General features: G+C 30.8%; 5 protein-coding genes across 5 annotated transcripts; 2 read left to right on the forward strand and 3 right to left on the reverse strand.

Annotated features, from left to right (window-relative positions):
• Positions 1-280: 280 nt before the first annotated feature.
• Positions 281-1,261, reverse strand: LOTGIDRAFT_160732 (hypothetical protein; the record flags this gene model as incomplete). Its single annotated transcript, XM_009055934.1, has 2 exons — positions 281-523; positions 1,010-1,261. 2 exons carry the CDS (start codon positions 1,259-1,261, stop codon positions 281-283), a joined length of 495 nt encoding a protein of 164 aa, XP_009054182.1.
• A 582-nt stretch (positions 1,262-1,843) lies between these two features.
• Positions 1,844-2,047, reverse strand: LOTGIDRAFT_117303 (hypothetical protein; the record flags this gene model as incomplete). The annotated part of the gene is made up of 1 exon (XM_009055935.1): positions 1,844-2,047. One exon carries the CDS (start codon positions 2,045-2,047, stop codon positions 1,844-1,846), a length of 204 nt encoding a protein of 67 aa, XP_009054183.1.
• A 1,999-nt stretch (positions 2,048-4,046) lies between these two features.
• On the reverse strand, positions 4,047-7,904 carry LOTGIDRAFT_160733 (hypothetical protein; the record flags this gene model as incomplete). Its single annotated transcript, XM_009055936.1, has 4 exons — positions 4,047-4,283; positions 6,182-6,225; positions 6,761-6,952; positions 7,166-7,904. The coding sequence occupies 4 exons, from the start codon at positions 7,902-7,904 to the stop codon at positions 4,047-4,049; spliced, it is 1,212 nt and encodes a 403-aa protein (XP_009054184.1).
• Positions 7,905-9,319: 1,415 nt separating this feature from the next.
• Positions 9,320-13,453, forward strand: LOTGIDRAFT_160734 (hypothetical protein; the record flags this gene model as incomplete). Its single annotated transcript, XM_009055937.1, has 5 exons — positions 9,320-9,923; positions 10,182-10,346; positions 11,241-11,278; positions 12,669-12,809; positions 13,196-13,453. The coding sequence occupies 5 exons, from the start codon at positions 9,320-9,322 to the stop codon at positions 13,451-13,453; spliced, it is 1,206 nt and encodes a 401-aa protein (XP_009054185.1).
• Positions 13,454-15,995: 2,542 nt separating this feature from the next.
• Positions 15,996-17,128, forward strand: LOTGIDRAFT_76581 (hypothetical protein; the record flags this gene model as incomplete). Its single annotated transcript, XM_009055897.1, has 2 exons — positions 15,996-16,155; positions 16,962-17,128. Coding segments are annotated over 2 exons (327 nt in total), but the record flags the coding sequence as incomplete, so codon positions are not given.
• Between the last annotated feature and the right edge of the window lie 3,504 nt (positions 17,129-20,632).

Consider the following 20,632-nt stretch of genomic DNA (forward strand, 5'->3'; position numbering starts at 1 on the left):
GCTCTTTCTGACTTGCATCAATGACAAGGAATACATGAGTTGAAAAATCAAAAAAAAACTTTTATGACCTGTGGTAATGGATATATCTTATACAATAAATCTTGTGGTTGAATCAAAATGTAAACTTTAAATTGTCATCTTAGCAATGATATCAACCTGTATGTATTTTTCTCAATATTTAACTTGAACAATATTTTGACTTCATGACCTTGGCCAGTCCTGTAATGAGTTCTATCAACAAGATTGTGCCCTACATAGTATAAAACAATAGAGTTTACTTTTATTGTAGTTTGTAAGCTTGTTCTGATTGCTCAGTACTTGTAAGGAGTATAGGACAAGAGTTTTTCATATGTCTATGTAAATTACAAGTCTGGGTAAACTTTTTGCCACAAAATTCACAAGACACTCTTTCATTTAAATGCTTAGCCACAAAATGTCTTTTTAGACTTCTTCGCTGTAAGAGGAACATTCCACAGATTGGGCATGGCACTTTCTTCTCACTTGCTTTTAATGGTGAATTCACCTACAAAATATAGATGAAAACCAGGGTGAGAATTGAGAAAACAGAAAAAACTCCACTTAAAATAGTATCAACAACATCACATCATAACTTGTAAAAAATAAACAAAACAAACTAATAGCAAAGAAAAATAATTAGTAACTAAATGACATCCACGATTGTTTCTGTATCCTCTTTGACAAATCTATTCTATTAGAGACTACTTCAACTTAACATCACAAGTAAAACAAACCATCTTTAGAATATTCAAACTGAATTCAGCTGTACAGACTTGAAAACAACAAAATCAAGAACAAGAACAAGTATGCAACAATTAAATCAACTGAACTATTTCAAGAATAACCATCTGAGAGTACTGTACAAGATGTAGTAGATTAAAACCAGTCTAAAAGAGTCTCTAGATTAATTTCAAATAATAAGACAGAATGACAATATGAAAGAAACTGACCTGAAGACCTAAATATAAAGGTTAGGAGGATGATTATGAACTTGTAAACTATCAAAACAAACAACATCATCAATAGTTGTAACATAACTTGAACAACATTTGGTTGTACATCGCCAATTAATCCGACATGTCATAGTTTTCATATTCTCTGTCTTCTTATTAACTCGATACATATAACCATCATAACATAGAAATCGACCACCTCGTTTAGTAGGGACAAACCACTCCACTGGTCCTGCTTCAATTTTCATATCATCTACCACATTCTGCAGAGCCAAAAAATTATGATACATATTGAAATGAATTGAGCATATAGAAGAAAAAAAAAGGAGGAATGTAAGCTTAATTAAATCTTTTTAGATTTTTCAAAATATCAGTTAAGATTAACTTTTCAGTTCCTGAGTCTGTCTCATCCTGTAGCACATATGATACCAGCTGGATACCAACAATGCACATTTACTATGATATATAGCAACTTATGTTCCAGTTTGTCCCAGACTTACATGAAAGAAAAAGTTTCTACATTGTAAACAAACAATTTAATAAGGAATGTAACAACCAAGTCTATAACAATATTCAACAATCAACAAAAAAGTGGTGTATAAATGAAAATAATAAAGAATCTTAGTTAAATAGTCGTTTAAATACATGTTCTACCAGCTAATAGAGCTCCATTTGAGCCATTTCATCTCCAATTCTCACTAATAAAACATTATATGAATTTGGATGATGTCAAGTTATATGTGTATAATTGTTTGTCTAAAATGCCTTCTATTGTAGAGTATCCATACACAGCCATGTGATCTGATTTGGATTTGGAATAACATTGTTGCAACAATTCTGCTATGCTAATTCTAAAAACGAACTATTTCAGATTATTTTATAGTATCCAGAGTGTATTGTAAAGATTTGCATGAATGATTCAGATGCCTTATTAAAGAGGTTCTGCGTGTAAATGTAGTATGACAAGTGGGACATTGTTCCCTTTTAGCAAGATGTCTTTCTTTAACATGCTGCACTACATTAGAATGATACACGCCACAATAAGGACACTGGTTCTTTGGACATTTTGGACCCATTGTTTTCCATGCCTACAATGAAAGAAAATTCCTTCGTAAATTTTTGGAAAAGAGATTTTTTTTCAAAAAAATATTGACTACTGACTATAAAACCCAAACACCCCAGAATAGCAGCATGAATATTTTAACCAAGTTAGTTGGCTTATACTTTTAACATGGATTAATGCTTATTGAGCAAGGCATAGACTTTCAAGAAACTTTAATAATAATAATAAAATAATAGTCGTATTTATAAAGCATCGAAATCCACTCTACATGGAGAGTTCTCAAAGCGTTTTCCTCAATGAACACCAAAAGTCGAATCATATTTTCAATTTGGATTTTAGATCTTCTAAATTGGGAAATGATTTAATGGATGTGCAGCAAAATAATTTTCAATTAAATGAGCCCAGATTTCTAGAAAGAACATATAGTTGACCAAGATCTAAATGTAGAAAGGACCAACACTACTAATGAACTTTTTGTCAAATCTGGTTTTTAGATTTGTTTGGTTTAATATTTAAAGGTTAGAGTGTTATTAGTATGCTAATGAGCAACTTTTGCTTTGATGCCTTTAGGATTCTCTTTATCATATGAAAAATAGCAAATTACAGCAACATCCAATAGTGTGACCAAGAGACAATTTTTGATTATGGAGAGATGTTATGAATCCATGAGCTGAGCACAAAGACAGGAACAAGAACTAAGTCCTTTCAAATTTTTAGTCCCACAACTTGCAGATTGTCACCTATTTTTTAGGTCAGAACACAAACACTTCCGTTTTTTTCTTTGTAATGTAAAGTAATGGCATCTAGTTAAAAAATCTCTTTCAGACAATATCAAATCATCACTACTTGAAAGCGAAAAAAAAACAACAGACTTAAGAAAAAACATTTAAAATTTATATTAGTCTAAAACTGAAAATATTGCATTTCTTAAAATATATCTAGTATTTGACAAATAAAAAAGAGAAAATCATGGCACAAAAAGATGATTCATGGACAAATATAAAGTGTGTATACATTATGTACTTCTTTCCATCAATCACCGTCTTTTGATAAAAACAATTTGTTTAGTAAGATTAATAAACAACCAAAAAAGCATCTTTACAATGGTCAAGGTATTGCAAACTTTGTCTTATACCTCAACTGAAATAGCCACGTGTCTTGTACTGCAGAATGAAGCAATCTGATTGGATTGTATGCCAGCCAATAAAGCCAATCATAGCATTACAGACTGTAAATGTAATGGTATATTGTTTACAGACTTTCTGTCAAGAACTATGATTGACTGTAGTTGCTAATGTACAATCCCACTAAATCGTTGCATTTACAAACTTCTGTGATACAAGAAAGTTGGTAATCAAGGTATAAGACCAATTTTGAAGTAGCATGACATTGTGAAGATGCCAAAAGGCGTTGCTTACAAGCTAAGTAATATCACTAAAATATCCTTGCATTCAGTAAACAAATTATACCTTTTTGTTACATATATTGCTGTCTAATCAATATAAAAACGAAACAAAACATTTTTCAAAAACTACTTTATACAATGAGATAACTGACTGCGTTGTATGAATGTTTTCCGATTAGTGGCAGAGCCAGGTAAACGTCTGAGAGGGGGCAAAATATCTGAGATTGCCTGAATTTCTAACCTTGTTATGAGGTTTGGCAAGGAGGGGTGGCTGTCCCCTATGTCTCCGCCACTGTTTCCTGTCAAGCTGTCAAAGAACTGGATAACTTCAAAATAACACTAGATGCTCTAGTTTAAAAAAAAAAAACATCATAGCAACAAATATTTCAAAAAGTTTCACCAATTGCTTCATCAGACTAAGATATAATATATATTTATAGACATAACCTGCATTCTATCAACACTATCCAGTCAGCCTGTGAAGTTTCCCTTATCAAGTAATATCGCATTGAAAGTTATAAATAGTTGAAGGTACAAATATGATGTTATCTTTTCTGATACTTCATGTTTTAAAACCACCTTTAAACTTATTGAGAGCCGAGTGGTATTAATAACTATCATCAAATAAAGACATCCACCTATCTTTAGATTGTAGTATCGTAGCTACAGTAGATTGTCCTATAACAATACCATATTTTTTCTGAACAATTTTTATAATTCCACTCTGAGTAATTTGGGGACAGTTATCTTTAATTCTACAAATATCTTGTTTCATCTTGACACTTATAACAGTCTTTTTCTTTGAATTTCCCATTATTTTCTCAATTTGTTCTGCTGACATCATCTGATAATGAGAAAAAAAGGAAAACAAATTTAGAATTGAAAACTTTCCAGTATCTAGATATATCTAGTAGCTTTTATAGTGAAAATGAAGTCAAAATACTTAACCAAAGTAAGCCAAGATACTGTGAAAGCTTAACTCTATAAATTCGATATTATTATTCATCAAATTCATCTGTCAAAACTTAAAATGTACTCATGTATCACATAGAGACAAAGGTAAATGAAACAAATCAAAATATAATACACCTCAATAAACCGAAAAAGTAAAAAAGAAACAACTTTGACCTAAGAAAAGGGCTTTATTCTATCAGAAACCCTTCATAGGAAGATATTTTCATCCATTCTAATGAAACAATATCACTAACACTATTTCTCCATTTACTATCAATACCTCACAGTTTTACCATAAACTATTCTAAAACACCAAATAATCAATTAAATTCTCTTGGAAATTCAGTCAAACCCCAACAATAGACATTCATACAACTTTTGATCTTAAAAATTTCTAGCATGATTTGTCAGTTGTCAATTGCATTTCAGAATTATTGAACCAATAGTTCTTGAGCATATCAAACCACAAGAAGGTATATATTTTAAGGATTAAATTGTTTTAAGTATACATGTTTGAACTTGAACTGTCAGAGTACTTAAAACATGTAACTGGTGTAAATTGATATATTTATGTCCATTAGACTATTGCATTTTATTACATTCAATTTAGAAGTTATAAGAACATGCCAATAGATTCTGTAAGTGTGCTTGATGCACAAAATAAAACAAAGACTTCTTTTTACAATCATCTTTATGAGGTGTTGTTCTCAGAAAGATAAGTTTGTGACTATGATGTAATTGTAAATTAGCAGGACACAACTGGTTGGTATAAGCAGTCATCATCCAAATAAAATATAGTTAAAAAGGTTATGTCTTAAACTGTAAGACCCAAGCATGGGACAAGACAAAAGCCTACAATCAATGATCAGTTAATAATCACAATATTGTAATTTAGAAATCTTCTGTATAATAATAAATATAATACTACTAAATAAAAAGCATATCCAAATTCTTAACTTCCTGGGTTATTTTTGAGTTAAGTATAATATTAATATGAATACAAAAAAAAAATGTAACTTTGACATTTAGTTGATTATGAAATTTGATAATCAAAATTTAAAATTCATAGTGCCAACCATATCATATCCTATATAGAGTCTAAAAGAACAAAGAATTATGTTTGGCAATACCTTGAAAAAAGCCATGCAGATTTCCAAATTGTATTATGTAATAGCATAGAATAGCATAGTTGTATATTACACTCTAAAAAGATGTAAGCAGGAAAAAATACATTCCTAATTCATAACACAAGTTACAAATAAAACTTCCAACAAATCATATAAAAATAATCTCATATTTTCGTATGTAAGAGAAGATTTTGATCTGTTAGTTCATTGTTTATGTAATAGCAGAAACTATGTAACTCTATGTCCTTAATGTGTAACATTACCGAAGAAGTGATTTCACCCATAGAGTGTAAGTACAGTTTTTCATTCAGATTAAATTTAGTCTAATGTTGTATTTTGTGGGTAAAGGCATATTTTTTTAAAATTTGTTATTTACGATAAAATCATAAGGGATTGTAACATTTATTTCAGTGTATATGATTTGTCAGCAGTCTATACTACAGATCTGTTTAGTAAAGATAGCTGTTTCTTTTTCTTGGTCAACATAATATTAACTTCATGACTTTTTAAACATATTTTTCAAATTCTCACAATTAAATGAATTTTTCTTGAGTTTTTCAAATTTCAGTATTCATTGAGTTTTAGAATGATAACACACTGGGATTTTCCATACAAACAGATCTGTAGTACTTCCTCTACAATGTTATCAAAATATACCTACCGTGACAGGACTATTTTTAGAATTATAAAATGAAGATGAACCAACTGAAATGCAAAAATCACTTATATAAGTTTATAATTTTCTATGAACTTTTAAGTGGACTTTACTGTCTGTTATTTTCTTAAGGAGTCAATATCATCAGAATTTAGAGGGAATTTGGGGACTATTTAAGGTTGAAACTTGTAGTTCCTATTTTCACAACTCTGATTTAAGACCCCTATAATATCTACAATCCAGATAAACTTAGTCATACTTAATGACACAACCATACTGTTAAGCTTAAATGGTTCTTTTCTTTAGCTGATAGTCTACTTAGGTTTGTTTTGGGTTTGAAAAGTGAAACAGTGCAAATGGAAACAATCTATGTCCCCAGATAACAAACCAAGACTAGAAAACCTTTTTGTCTCTTTTGATTTACTCAGATTTTCATAATTCTAAAGTAATATTGCAATATAAATCAATTATGATAGATGGAATGGACTCATTTGAATTTCATTTCTAACTTTTGTCATTTCTTTTTCGTATACCTGTACTGGTACTGGAGAAAAGATCAGTGATTTAAAAAGAGTATAACAATACCTGCTGTAGAAGAAGAAGATAAGTTAAATGATGAAGAAGAAGCTAGATCACTGGATTGCTGCAATGATGTAGGATATAGTCCTAATGTTTTATCACGAAGTCCTATTAAATAATCGTCACTACACATATCATCAGCCAGTACACTATTATCACAATTATTATCATTATTAGGGGTGCTTGCTTCAGATGTACCTATTAAAAAAGAAATTGAATTATATTTAATTTTTCGATGGTGTTCTCTATTTCACAAAGTCTTGTTAAAAAATCTCAAGAAGGTCTTTCTTTGTTTGCAAGAAATAGTGTATGAAGGGAGAGGCCAATGAACATTGAAGACAATATATGTTACATTACATTTCATGTGTGCATGTAATAATCAGCACCTGTTAAGTACTATGAGACACCTACCCACACCTGAGGTAAAATTAGTTGATCCATCATCTTCACCCCGATCAACAGGTTCTGCTTTCACTCTAGATAAATCTATCTCTAAATCTATTGAGGGTATCACTTGGAATGGTTTATTTTCTTCCTCATCAGGCTCAGAATTATGTATCCTTGACTGTGAGACACTCTCAGTATTATATGAAGAGTTAGTTGCAGAGGTACTTGGTTGATTTGATTTATGAAATAAGTTCCTGTCATTGTCAACAAAATCACTTTGAGGACTTCGTACACTTGGTTGTCGTAATGGTGAAACTTCAGTAACTGTGGGTTTAAATATTTTAGGAGGATGAATGATATACTGCTTTTCAGGTCTTATTCTTTTCTTTCTGTTTGGTCCAAATGTGTCATTTGTTTGATTTAGGTTATGCTGAGGATGTGAGGTGCTTCTTTGGTTAGCCATATTGAAATGTCCTGAAGTCAAATCATTTGATTTATCAGGGGCTTGTTGGGTTTCTGGAATTTTATTCACTTTTGCTTTAGGCTCAGAATGATAACTGTTACTAACAAACATTGTGGAAGAATTGTCATTTTTACACACTTTTTCATTAACAATATAATCTATATTAGTCTGACTGTCAACATTTAGATATAAATGTCCTATAACTTGTATGGAATTATTAAAGTTCACATGACCATGACATAAAACTTGTAGATTTTTAACTAATGAGTTAATGAACTTATTTGCTTCTTCAATATCCATGGTTGACACTACTTTCTGAAATATATGTCAGATGTAGATGTTAAATACAGTTTAAGATCATAAAATAGTCAATAACATTTTAGCTCTTTTGAATGGAATGAAAATCAGTTGATGTGGAAATTTTTTGCACATACTAGTATCATATTGTCTAGATTTATTGGATTAAAATGTGATTTTGACATAACTCTGTATCCTTTCAAGTGGAACTGTCAGCAGTAAACATATTGATTAGAACCCCCTTTACTCATGTCTACTACCGCTAGTTTTCCACGATAGAGTAAAATTTTTTTCAGCTCTATATCTTATCAAAATTAACCGTTGTCTTAGTACGTTATGGACTATGATGAAGAGTTGTAGAACTATTGACACACATTCTAAAATTTTAGAAGCATTACGACAGACGATACTGTGAATATTATTTCTTTTTGTGTTCATAGAATATTAACATTATATCTTTAGATTACCTTTCAGATTTAAGACGAATATTTTAACAACTTAATCCATAGGTAGATAATCTATTTCCACTTTTTCATTTGCATTACCTACTTCATCTGATGTCAGAAGCCCAGTTATTGATGACGTCACTTACGCAGGGGCAAATAATTGTAATACATCAATCAATTTTTTCATAATAAAGAGAGGTACAGAAATATAAAATTTTAGATATAAATGCGTTGAATTTTACATTTAAATTAGCTTTATCTTTCAGATTGTAAATGTTTTCAATCCTCATGTCCACTTTTAAGGATTAAAAACCCATTATAAAAATGATTACTCCAGCAGGTGCGCGTTATGATTTGATCATCCAGCCATTTCGGTCGTAGATATTTATGTCTGGTAGTAAAAATCTTATAAGTGATAATCTACAAAGCAAAGCAGCATTGTTGTTAATATTTTTCAGCTTAAGCACTGTTATTTGTGTGCACTTCAGTTCAGTTATTAATGTAGGTTAAAGCATAAGTTAAATTTGCACTCCTTGATTAGCAAGTTAGATAAGCTTAGTTTCATTCGGCTTTTATTTCCTTTTATCTATCCAAACTTTTTTCAATTATTGGCTTGCCTTGATTTGGTTGGAATGGATACTTTGATAGGATCATTCGTCCATCAGGCTGATCCATAATTCTGTTGTAGACTTGTTGCCCACTAAACTCAGTAGCCCACCTCTGTATTTCTAGAAAGTCTTCTGCATTGGTTACTATTTCCCACTGATTGTCTGATTATTTTTTAAATGAAATAAAATAATGTAAAGACCAAAATTTTAATCTCCCTTTCCCTTGGTGTAATATTTGGCACATTCAATAATCACTCTGTCATGCATTTGGAAAGTTAGTCTGTTATGTTATAAAATTACTCATTTCTAAGATTATTTTCTCTAAACTTTTTAGTAATTTATATTTCAGAAAGTAGTGTCAACCATGGATATTGAAGAAGCAAATAAGTTCATAAACTCATTAGTTAAAAATCTACAAGTTTTATGTCATGGTCATGTGAACTTTAATAATTCTATACAAGTTATAGGACATTTATATCTAAATGTTGACAGTCAGACTAATATAGATTATATTGTTAATGAAAAAGTATGTAAAAATGACAATTCTTCTACAATGTTTGTTAGTAACAGTTATCATTCCGAGCCTAAACTAAAAAAGAAATCAAAAGATAGTACCAACAATAACAGCTGTGAATCAAAAGATCAGAGACCGCAAGAATCTCAGGAACCAAGGAAACACCAGAAACCTCAAAGATCTGAAAGAGAAGCAGATTTTCAAAGTTCATTTTCTGGTCACAGAAGTCCTCGTCCAGCTCCAATACATCAACAAGTTTATAAACGACCAAGTCAGGATATTTTATCACCAATATTACGACATGAAAACTGTGGGAAAAAAAGATTGAGAGTGTCTGAAACATCAAGTGAATCTCCCATGTTAAATTTATCAAATATTAAAAGTGAACCACAAGAGGTTGATAAAGAAGATGAAAGTGATTGGTCTTATTATGATCACAATCAATCATCACAAGGTTGGTATATAAACGAAGCCATTATATATATTATGTTATTTGGTGGAAATATTTTGACCAACTTATCACCCTGGACAGTAAGGATTGAGAGGCTTAGTTTTCATGTCATTGACTGTGGCATCAGACTTCATATTTTGGATTTGGCAGTCAATGGCTCTCAGAACCTGCTTATACAACAATAATAAAATTATTGTTATTGTGTGAAAACACTCACTAGCAATTTTGTTTATTTGATGTGTCATGGAATCATTACTTCAGGATCAATAGAAGAACTAAGTAATGAGTTTATATCTGGTATAAGAGATAAAAAGTTAGGTGTATATCCTGTAGCAGTTCATCCAAATGAGGATAATATACCATTTAATCTACCCCAAATATCTACACCTTCTTCATCTTTACATTCTACTCATGATGGTGATTCAGGTAGGTTCATCATTACATTCTTCTCATGATGGTGATTCAGGTAGTTTTTTTTCATTACATTCTTCTTATGATGGTGATTCAAGTAGCCTCATCATTACAATTTACTCATGATGGTGATTCAGGTAGTTTCATCATTACATTCTAATTCTGACAGTGGCTCAGCAAGGTTCATCACTATGTTCGCCTGGTTACATCATTACATTTCACTTCTGATCTTGATTGAGGAAGGTTCATAATTACATTGTACTAATGGTGGTAATTGATTTAGTTTCGTCTCTTATATACTCCTGATGGTGATTCAAGAGCATTCACAAGTATATTCTTATTCTGATGATGATTCAGGAAGGTTTATCATTACATTCTATTTCTGATGGTGATTCAGGTAGGTTTGTCATTACATTCTATTTCTGATGGTGATTCAGGTAAGTTTATCCTTCGATTATTTCTGATTGTGATTTAGGTAGGTTTATCATTACATTCTTTTGATGGTACTTCAGAGGGTTTCATCATTACATTTTTCTTATGATTGTGATTCAGGTGGGTTCATCATTATATTTTACTTTGTTGGTGCTTCTTGGATCATCATTACATTCTTCTGATGTTGATTCAAGTAGGTAACAGGAGGTAAGGGGTTGATTTCCAGTCTTTAATTTTATAGCAGGACCACATACAAATTTTATTTGTATCATTCCATTCTGGTAAAACATCTGTGTTTCTGTACAATTTTTGTGATTGGATTTTGGAATAGTGATGTCAAATCTGATGGTGAAGTTTTTCTGGAACTACAGGAACCACAGACAAAAAAACCATATTATTTTTGGTTACATGATAAAGTTATCTCCTGTGAAATCAAACTTTCCTGAAAATTGATAGATATTTTGTTGATATTTTTAGGAGGAACACCATTTCAAGTCCAGCCAGAACCACTCAGTGTAAGTCAATTGTTTTTATTTGCTAATGACAAGCTGAAAGAATAAGACATACATGTTTATTAAGAGTTAAAATGTACATATTTACAGATTATAAATTTGTGAACCTCAAATACATCTACCTACCAGTATCTTCAAATGAATTGCATGTAGTTTACTTATTTTGAATTTCTCAAAAACTATCAAATATACTGTCGAACTAATGTTGCTTAGAATTGCAATTTTGCTCAAGCATACAAATTTTTTTTGGAAAATTGATTTTGCACACTGGAATTTTCAGTTCAAAATTGCCTTTGGGTTGTTTATTTTGTATGTTATAAGTTACGGACTTAAAGACATATCATGACAAATAACAGGCTTTTGAGATATTTTTTTGATCTTAATGAAATGACAGACAATCTCAAGTCAGAATTGACAATAACTAAAGAGTAGGTATACTGTTCTCTCAGCTTGTCTTAGATATATTTTCTACAAGGGGGTTTAATTTCTTTCTATAATTATTGAATTTATTAGATCTGTTGATTTTGCTGTATTTGCGGTTCAATTGAATGATAAAAAGTCCAAAATGCCTATTTGAACATATTTCTTTTGAAGCAAGCCATTCTATTTTTATGAAATTTTCACAATAAAATGCATATGATTACACCTATGTGCATGGTCTATACAAATATAATACTATAATTCATAACCTACTACAAATACTATTTCAAGCACGGATGAAATAATTTAAACATACAGATCTAGATGTAATGTTTTCTGGTTGTTACTTCACTTTCTCTACTACATGCAGGAGTCAGTTTTGTTAATTGAGTTTGGACAAACTTTTACCTAAGATCATAATATTATCATTTGCATGGTTGAATGTCCTCTTTGATTGAGATTTAAGGAAACACAGTTGGGGTACAGGGCAGGGCATTTGCCCCCCTAGGAAATTGGTTTGCATTCCCGTTTGTACCCCCATTTAGTTGACAAAGTTAAAAATATGATATTTTTATACGTTTTTCCCCAAAATATGTGGTTGAATGCTCTGAATCAATCCAATTTTTCGAAAATTTTCTTGGGAGAACCCTCTTAGACGTTCCATAAGAGACTTGTAGCTATAACACTTCATTTTGAATTAAGCCTAGACAGTTGACCCTCTTTCAAGTCGGTCTGCCACCTATATTTACCTCCAGTCTTGCGTTGCCAATGTTTGTGCCAAATGTATGTACTATTCTATTAAAAACACAAGTAGCTAAAACAAATACACAATTTTGCTTTGTGCATTTTAGTTTTGATTGGTTTGAGTTGTCAAGAGGTTTTTACTTGTCAATTAAAAAGTTCTGTTCACACCAAAGAAATTAAAAAAAGAGTATGAATAGTTTTGATTTTGTGCTTTTTGTCTATCTTACAGTTGTCATCACTTTTTGGTCCAACTAGAAAATCCTATAGTGTTTGCATGAAAAAGAAAATGTGTCAATATAAAGAAGCCAACCCTAGTGCTACGTATGATGAAATTATAGAACATTTGAAGACAGAATACAATATTGAAATAGTAAAACCAACATTGGCAGCCATTTTAAGGGAAAAAGATAAATGGTTGAACATTCCAGAAGATCCAAGCTTTTTTGGAACTTTCAAGACTCGTTTAAATAAAAGATAGAATGTGTTACTGAGAGAAGAAAATAAGTGTATAAAAGATTAGATTTTAGGGCTTTATCAATGCATGGTTTTGATTTTGAAGTAAACAATTAGCGTATTTCATACAATACACATACGATACACATAAAAAATTTAGAAAACCTCTTTACAGTCCCTATGATATTTATATATTTTAGTGTTTAAAACTTATAAATATTTTGCTACATTGCTACAATGACTACTGGATTTCTGTGAAAGTTAAAAAAAATTATTTTCATTTTTTTTCTGTTTCTTTCACAGATATCCAGTGCCATTGAGACGATATTTCATAATAACCCAACAAGACAAGCATATAGTGTAGCAAGAAAGAAATATATTTGTCGTTATCTTGAGGATAATCCACATCTTAGCCGTACTGATGTTGTAGATCATTTCAATCAGAAATTTGGAACCAATATGTTGTATGGAACTCTAAACAATATTTTAAGAAAGAAAGAAAAATGGATGAGTATTCCTGAAGGACAGGCACAGAATATGAAATGTAAAATTACTCTATGATTATGTTGTGATTTACTTGTATTAAAATGTCTATGACTAGGATCATTAAGACCACATAAAACTGCCATTGATTCAACAACGGTGTAGTTTTGATTCACCCCTATTAGAGTAAAACTCCTTTCATTTCATCCTTATCAGATGTTTGTGGGTATTGCTTAGAGCAGCACTGAAAAAGGAATGTGTGAACCGTGATGTTAGTGGATGATATGAAAAAAGTTTGGATTGGGTAAAAACTGAAGCCTTGAATGTGTCTTGATGCATGTACAGTTTAGGCTTTTAATGCAATTGAATTTCTCTCATTGCGTGCAGTGATTGCCCATATGCCATTTATCAAAGGCAAAGCCATGGTCAATTATATAAGGTAACAGCTTTACGATGGTTTGTAGCACAGCAGAATAGAGAATTAGAATCTTGACTTCATTTGCATGATTACTTCACAGAAATGACAGTTGTGGGTTCTAATCTCATTCAGCATTTTAAAGACTTGTGAATGTGAACAACTTATCTTTGCCCATTATACTAAGTGTAGTTTGTCAGTTGTAAATGGGTAGAGATCGACTAAGAAAGATCGTGCCAAGAGGTTTTAACCAAGGACCTTTTAGACAAGAACCTTACGACCAGATTTGTTATCATTGTTTATTATTTGATTATTTGTTGAACCAGTTGACTAAAAGATCTGCCATCTGAAACATCTGCCTATAAAAGCTATTTTGACAGTGCTTAGCTGGAGTAGGTTAAGAAAAACTTGGTGTGGAGATTTTAAACATTTTTATTTACCTAGAATCCATCAAACCCAGATATATTTGGAAAGATTTAAAATTTTTAGTTCAGGCAGACTCGGCCTATGTAACAAATTGTTGACAGAGTCCACCAAAACTTATTGACCACAGGGTTACTACTGCCCCAAAAAGGCAACCAGGGGGTAGACAATAGGCAGACTTATGATATGTTTGTTATTATCTAGTTTCATGTTAACATTTGACAATGTTCCCCTGAAATATATGTCTATATGTATTTTCAGGTGGATCAGACGTCATTTAGAACTAGATCAAGACAGACATTTTCATCAACACTGAAAAAAGAGTTATGTTTGTATAAAGAATCTAACCCTGATTTGAGTTACTCAGATGTTATGAAGTATGCTAAAGATGTCTATGGTGTTGATATTTCATATTGGACATTATCTGGTATCTTTAGACAGAAACAAAGGTGGCTTGAACAGGAATGAAAGTTTTTGAGTGATTTATGTTGGTGGTTAACCAGTGCCTATCATAGATTAATGAGTTTTAAGTGAGACAATTATTTTTTGGTCGAAAAGACCATGACCAATTTAAAAGACTTTAGGTTTTTGAATTTTCAAACTTGTACTCTTGTGTATGTTTATGGATAGCCTCTTGGTGTTGTTTATTTTTGTTCTCTTTATGGTTAATGAGTTCAATGCATTTTTTACTTACATATTTGAGCATTGGTTTTTGAACAGCTTTGGAGGAGTAAGGAATTTATTATTTGTTCTGAATCATAAATTGGTATGTTAAAACTTTGATTGGAAAACAATAACTGTTCAAAAATCCTATATAATTATAGGTACATGTGTTAACTTCTATATATCTGATTGGTCAATAATATAAGTGCAGTTACATCAACCAATCAATGTGCTAGTACTGTACATTATGCACATTTAAAAACAGGTTAATTGGATAATGGACTGAGAATATATTATAATATACATAGTATTTTTTTTATACTGATTTCTCTGGTATGATAATATTTGAAAATGATTATGGTGAAATTGGTGTATTGTAGTTTGTATAATACACAACATGATATAATATACTACATAATAAAAATGTAAATAAAACATGATTTCAAAATGTGGTTCTTTATGATGGAATCAGTGGCAGCATCAGTTGGGGTACAGGGGGCAAATTGTACGCCCACTTGATTTTTCACAAATTGAAAAATATAGTTTTTATATGTTTTTGCACCAAAATATGTGTCAAAATGCGCCAAATCATTACTTTCTTTCATAATGTTGTTGTTGGAGAACCCTCTCTGATGCTCTATAGGAGACATGCTTTCAGAGCTGCTCAATTTGAATCTAAACCTCAAAGTTGTCCCCCAGGTTTGGAAAAGTGTCTTTTAGTTCAGTAATCACTTTTCCAAAATGTTTGAATAAAGAGAACCTATTCAGCTATATATGATAAAAAGTTCATTGCTTGCCATCCTTTAGCTTCCAAATTTTAGAATATGTTGTGAATTTGTTTAGTGTTAAATGTTGATTGATCTGGGAATTCTCCAAAACCACAAAAATATGCATGTTATTGCCCAAAATTCAGTTTAACTGTATCTATAGTGATTCTAAATGGATACGTTGTTTAACTTTATTTTAATTTTAGATATCTAATTTTTAAGTTACATATTCCAAGTACCGGTATGTAATTATGTGCAAAAAAAGGCAATATACGGTATTTCAAATTTTTTCTGATTTGCTAAACTGAAAATTGACACTTATTTTTTCTACTTATAGGTGTCAGAGTTAAATGAGAGGTTTTTTCCATGCATATTTTGTGGTAAAATTTTTCGTCACCAACCAAGTTTGAGTCGGCACGTTTCAGCTAAACATAGAGCTTATAGATCAACATGTCCTAAATGTGGTCAGATATTTTCACACACAAAAGCAATGGCAGAGCATCATACACTGTGTAATGGACCTGGTACAAATGATGATGATATACCATTGACTAAATCATATCCATTTACACCTGTTCAATTCTAATAGGTGTGTGAACAGTCGATTTTACCATTTAGATATATTGTAATTGTATTCCGAAAAGGTCCTAAAATATCCATACAGAATTGAAAATTGTCATTTTTACACATATACACATATAGACATTTTCAAACTCTAACAATACATGTTTCACATTTAATCATATCATACAACTTATATTACATGTACATTAAAACTTGAATCTTAAAAGGATTGTAAGGTTTATCAGGTCCATTTATGGCTTCTATAGATGTCAGTGGTATCTTTAGTTATAGACATGCTGCAACTGCATTTTGATGTCACTCTTGTGAAAGATGTAAATAATATCTAAGGGCCTCTGCGAAAGATACTTCGTAACACCTGTAGTTATAGTGCAGGGGTTTTCAAACGTGGGATAACTACCTCAGGGCTCCAAATTTTTTATTATAATTTTAGTTGTTTTAATTAGTCAGGCTATATTCTTGTATGAAAAGACTTTGCAGGGAAAACCTCAGAGAAATCACAAAATAGTAATGGTTTATATTGGCAATGGAGGTTATGCAGTTGATCGAGGATTCTGAAAAGGGTAATAGAAAGAAAACGGTTGAAAACCACTGTTTACTTTTAATTGTTATACCTCAAATCAAAATAGACTGCTCTAATTCAAGTTTTGTTTGAATGAATGTATAGTGAATAGTGATATAATTTATAACAATGGTATGGTATTTGTATACTTTCAGAATGTACAACAGTTTCGAGATGAAGATGGTATATTAAAATATAGATGTAGTTATTGTGATAAAGTTCTCCTCCATTCAGCCAGTATACAGAGACATATCAAAGAAAAACACTACCAAGTCAAGTATGACTGTCCTAACTGTGGCAAAAGTTTTTCACAAAAAAATTATGTGACAAGACATTTAAAAGATTTTTGTGGAGGTGTTAATAGCTTGGTTCCTTACAGTGCTCTAGATTATTCCTTATCTAATTCTACTAACATGAAAGCTGATATTAAATAGTCCTCTACTAATAATTTCAAAGACAACTCATGAGCGAAAGTGAATTTATTTAGTGCTTGGAGGGAATTTATAGTTTTTGTGGAGGCATCAAAAACCTACCTCCTTACAGTGTTTTAGATTATTCCTAGTCTAATTCTACTTAAAAAATGAAAGACAACTCATGAGTGGAAATTGATATTGAATTGAATATTCAGTACAGAAAATTTCAAAGAAGACTTGAGTGAAAACTGATATTGAATAGTACTTACTAATAATTTCAAATACACCTCATAAGTGAAAATTGATATTGAATTTAAATAGGGCTTGGAGGGATTTCTGAATTTCTATTAACAAGACATCAGCTGTATTTTACTGTCACAATAACCTAGATTATTCCTTATCTAATTCTTCTTTCAACATAAAAACTGATGAAGACATCTGAAAGATTTTGTGGCAGAGTTGAGCTTTTTACAACAGGAAAGACAACTCATGAGAATACTGGCCAATGGTCATTGAACCAAATATAAATAGTCTAGTCATATTGTGGTTTTAATATTAATAAGATAATATGCTGATTGTCATAATTGGTAATTTCAAATGTTTGATTAGATGGCACAATTTATACAATTTTAAAATTATGAATGGTTCCAATGTTGTTATTGTTATGCATCTACATGGGCATTATGTTTTTAATCTGAAAATGTCTGACTCTTATCTGGCAGCTGATAGGTATTTTGATGTTAATTTGCCAGCTCAGGGTCAAAAACAAGTCTTGGTGATGTAGGAGTTTTAAACCTATTTCACTGATCATTTTTATATTTGTTCACAGCACACATTTATCATGTAATAGTTTTTTACCTACTAAAAATCCATCATGCAATTAAATAGAAATTGATCAAAACCTTATTGTTTCTGATCCTACACCATTGATAACCTCAAAAATAGCTATTGAGAGCCAGGCAAGATTATTTTATATTGTGTGTTGTCAAAGTTCCTTATATTTAACTGTATTGTAATAATATAGATATACAGAAGTTTGATATTTGTTTTATATTCAATTAATCTGAATTAGTCAGAATTAACCTTAATCCAAATGTTACAATCTGCTTTCTTTTTGTGAGAGTATATGTTGCTGTCCACAATATTTACAAATGTACTTGACAATTCTCATCTTCATCTAAAGAATAAATCAGTCCATTTTGAATTAGGTAGAATAAGACTGCTAGATAATCTGCATTCCAAACAGGTCATTTAAATGTTATTTCTTTTACACCAATAGTATACTTTCTGACATAATATCATTGACCTAATTCTATGTTTAATATAAGCTAAGCTATAAATATCAAATATTACTATAAGTGAGTTCTTAAACAAAACTGAAAAATGCTTTTCATATCTTTTATTACTGATGTTTTAATATTTTATATAATTATATATGCTTTCATGTAGCACATAAATCATCTAATACCAATTTGAAACTTGAATCTTGCCGTGACATTGACCAGGCATTTTTCAGCAACGACAAAGTTACCATCTTTAATGTAGTAAACTATGAAGATTGAATTTTCAAATTTCATATTTTCTCGCAATAAAAATGAAATCAGCACTACTTTGTGACTGATGAATAAATAACATCTAGTTGAAAAACTGTAATCATTGACACATGATCTTAACATTTGGTAAAAGTTTTTTTAATGTGTCTAGATGAACCGAGTCTACACAAATAGGATTCTCTTGAATATCCAGATACTGTAAACTTCTACATTTCTGTAGCTGTTTGAGTGATTCAAGACTTTTAATAGCTAGAAATATGTTAAAGAATTTGTAACGTAAATGATAAGTATTCACATGTCAGATTCAAACTGAAAAACTGATGGAACAAAGAAAATGAGTAATACATTAACCAAATGAGCCTTAGGAAAGTTCGAACTTTTAACACCCCTTGCAACCGTGTTATTAAACGATATTTTCCTTCGTCCACTTATCTATAAATGATTTTGTCAGTATATTCAAAAGGATACAGTTCTTTTTCAATGAAAGGTGTTGAAGATTGGGTAAACAATCTATACCAGTAATATCACAGATATTATTATTATCTACAACTAGTTTTTCTACACATTGTAGATGCTCTATATTATTAACACATCTCAACTGGTTACCATGGAGATCTAATTCTTTAACTAAGGGCAATAACTCTGTGTGATATAATACTGAAAGACCTTTATTAGAAAAGTCCAGACTGGTATGGTTTGGTTCCAACTTTTCTAAAACATTTTCAACTAATACTTTTGAACCTGCAAGAAATGTAACAATCAAGCATAAAAAAATATCAGAACTTTGAGGAATAATCTGCATTTTATTGTTCATCACTGAGCATGACAGTACATGCACACCAATATAATTATGCAGGTTATTTGCCACAGTTGGAAGACAAGAACATTTGTTTCACAATTTTCCAAAATCCCAAATTGATCTCCTGAAACTTATTTTCCATTCCCAATATAACATAACATATAAGATAACTTACGAAGGTCTTGATAATAATTCTTTCTTTTAGGGTCTAATTCTTGTAATCTTATAACATGTTTTAATATTTCTTCTTCATATTGTATAGAATCTAGTGACTTCATTAGTGACATAATTGTTAAAATTACCCCTAGAAAATACAATATACATTACACATAAACTTTCAAATGAACTAAGACATTGGAGAATAGCAGCAAACCTATATATCCAGTGTCCTTCCATTACAGTAAGTAGATGTTCGAAAACCATACTTCAAGTACATGAACAACGATAACTGTGTAAAAAATGTTAACAAGGCAACAAAGAATACCTCATCTAGACTAGATCTATTAGATACTCCATTTTAAGAGTTGAAACATAATTATGTTTTTTTTTGGTATTTGTATCTATTGATATTTACTCTTCAGCAACATATTTCTATGCCAACTGTATCACCATCTAAAATGGATTGGAAACTGTGGTAATATATAACTTACATTTATTATCTGGTTCTATATCATACAATTCTTGTATAGCTGTTAATTCTCTTGTTAATGTTTCACTAGTAGCTGAACTTAACTCATAACTACAATATATTAACTTTCAATATTAGTTACTTTTAAAATCCATGCCATTAAATAATAAATATTCTGGAATGCCTTTCCATCTGTTGAAACAATATTTGGGTAGGATCCAGAGCCTATGATATTTGTGCTTGAGTAACAAGCATTTGTTCTTATTAAATTGACATCATACAATATATCTGATAATGTCTCTAATGAACTCAATAATTATTCAGCTTTATAAAGATAACAAAAGTTTTTGGTATATCAATAAAAAAAATTCCCAAATACAAGAAATCCAAAAATGTTTTTGGATGATCTCCCTTGAAAATCAACATTTGATTTTTAGTCCTTAAAGTAACGA

The sequence above is a fragment of the Lottia gigantea genome, assembly GCF_000327385.1.
Source record: "Lottia gigantea unplaced genomic scaffold LOTGIsca_26, whole genome shotgun sequence".
Lineage (NCBI taxonomy): Eukaryota > Metazoa > Mollusca > Gastropoda > Lottiidae > Lottia > Lottia gigantea.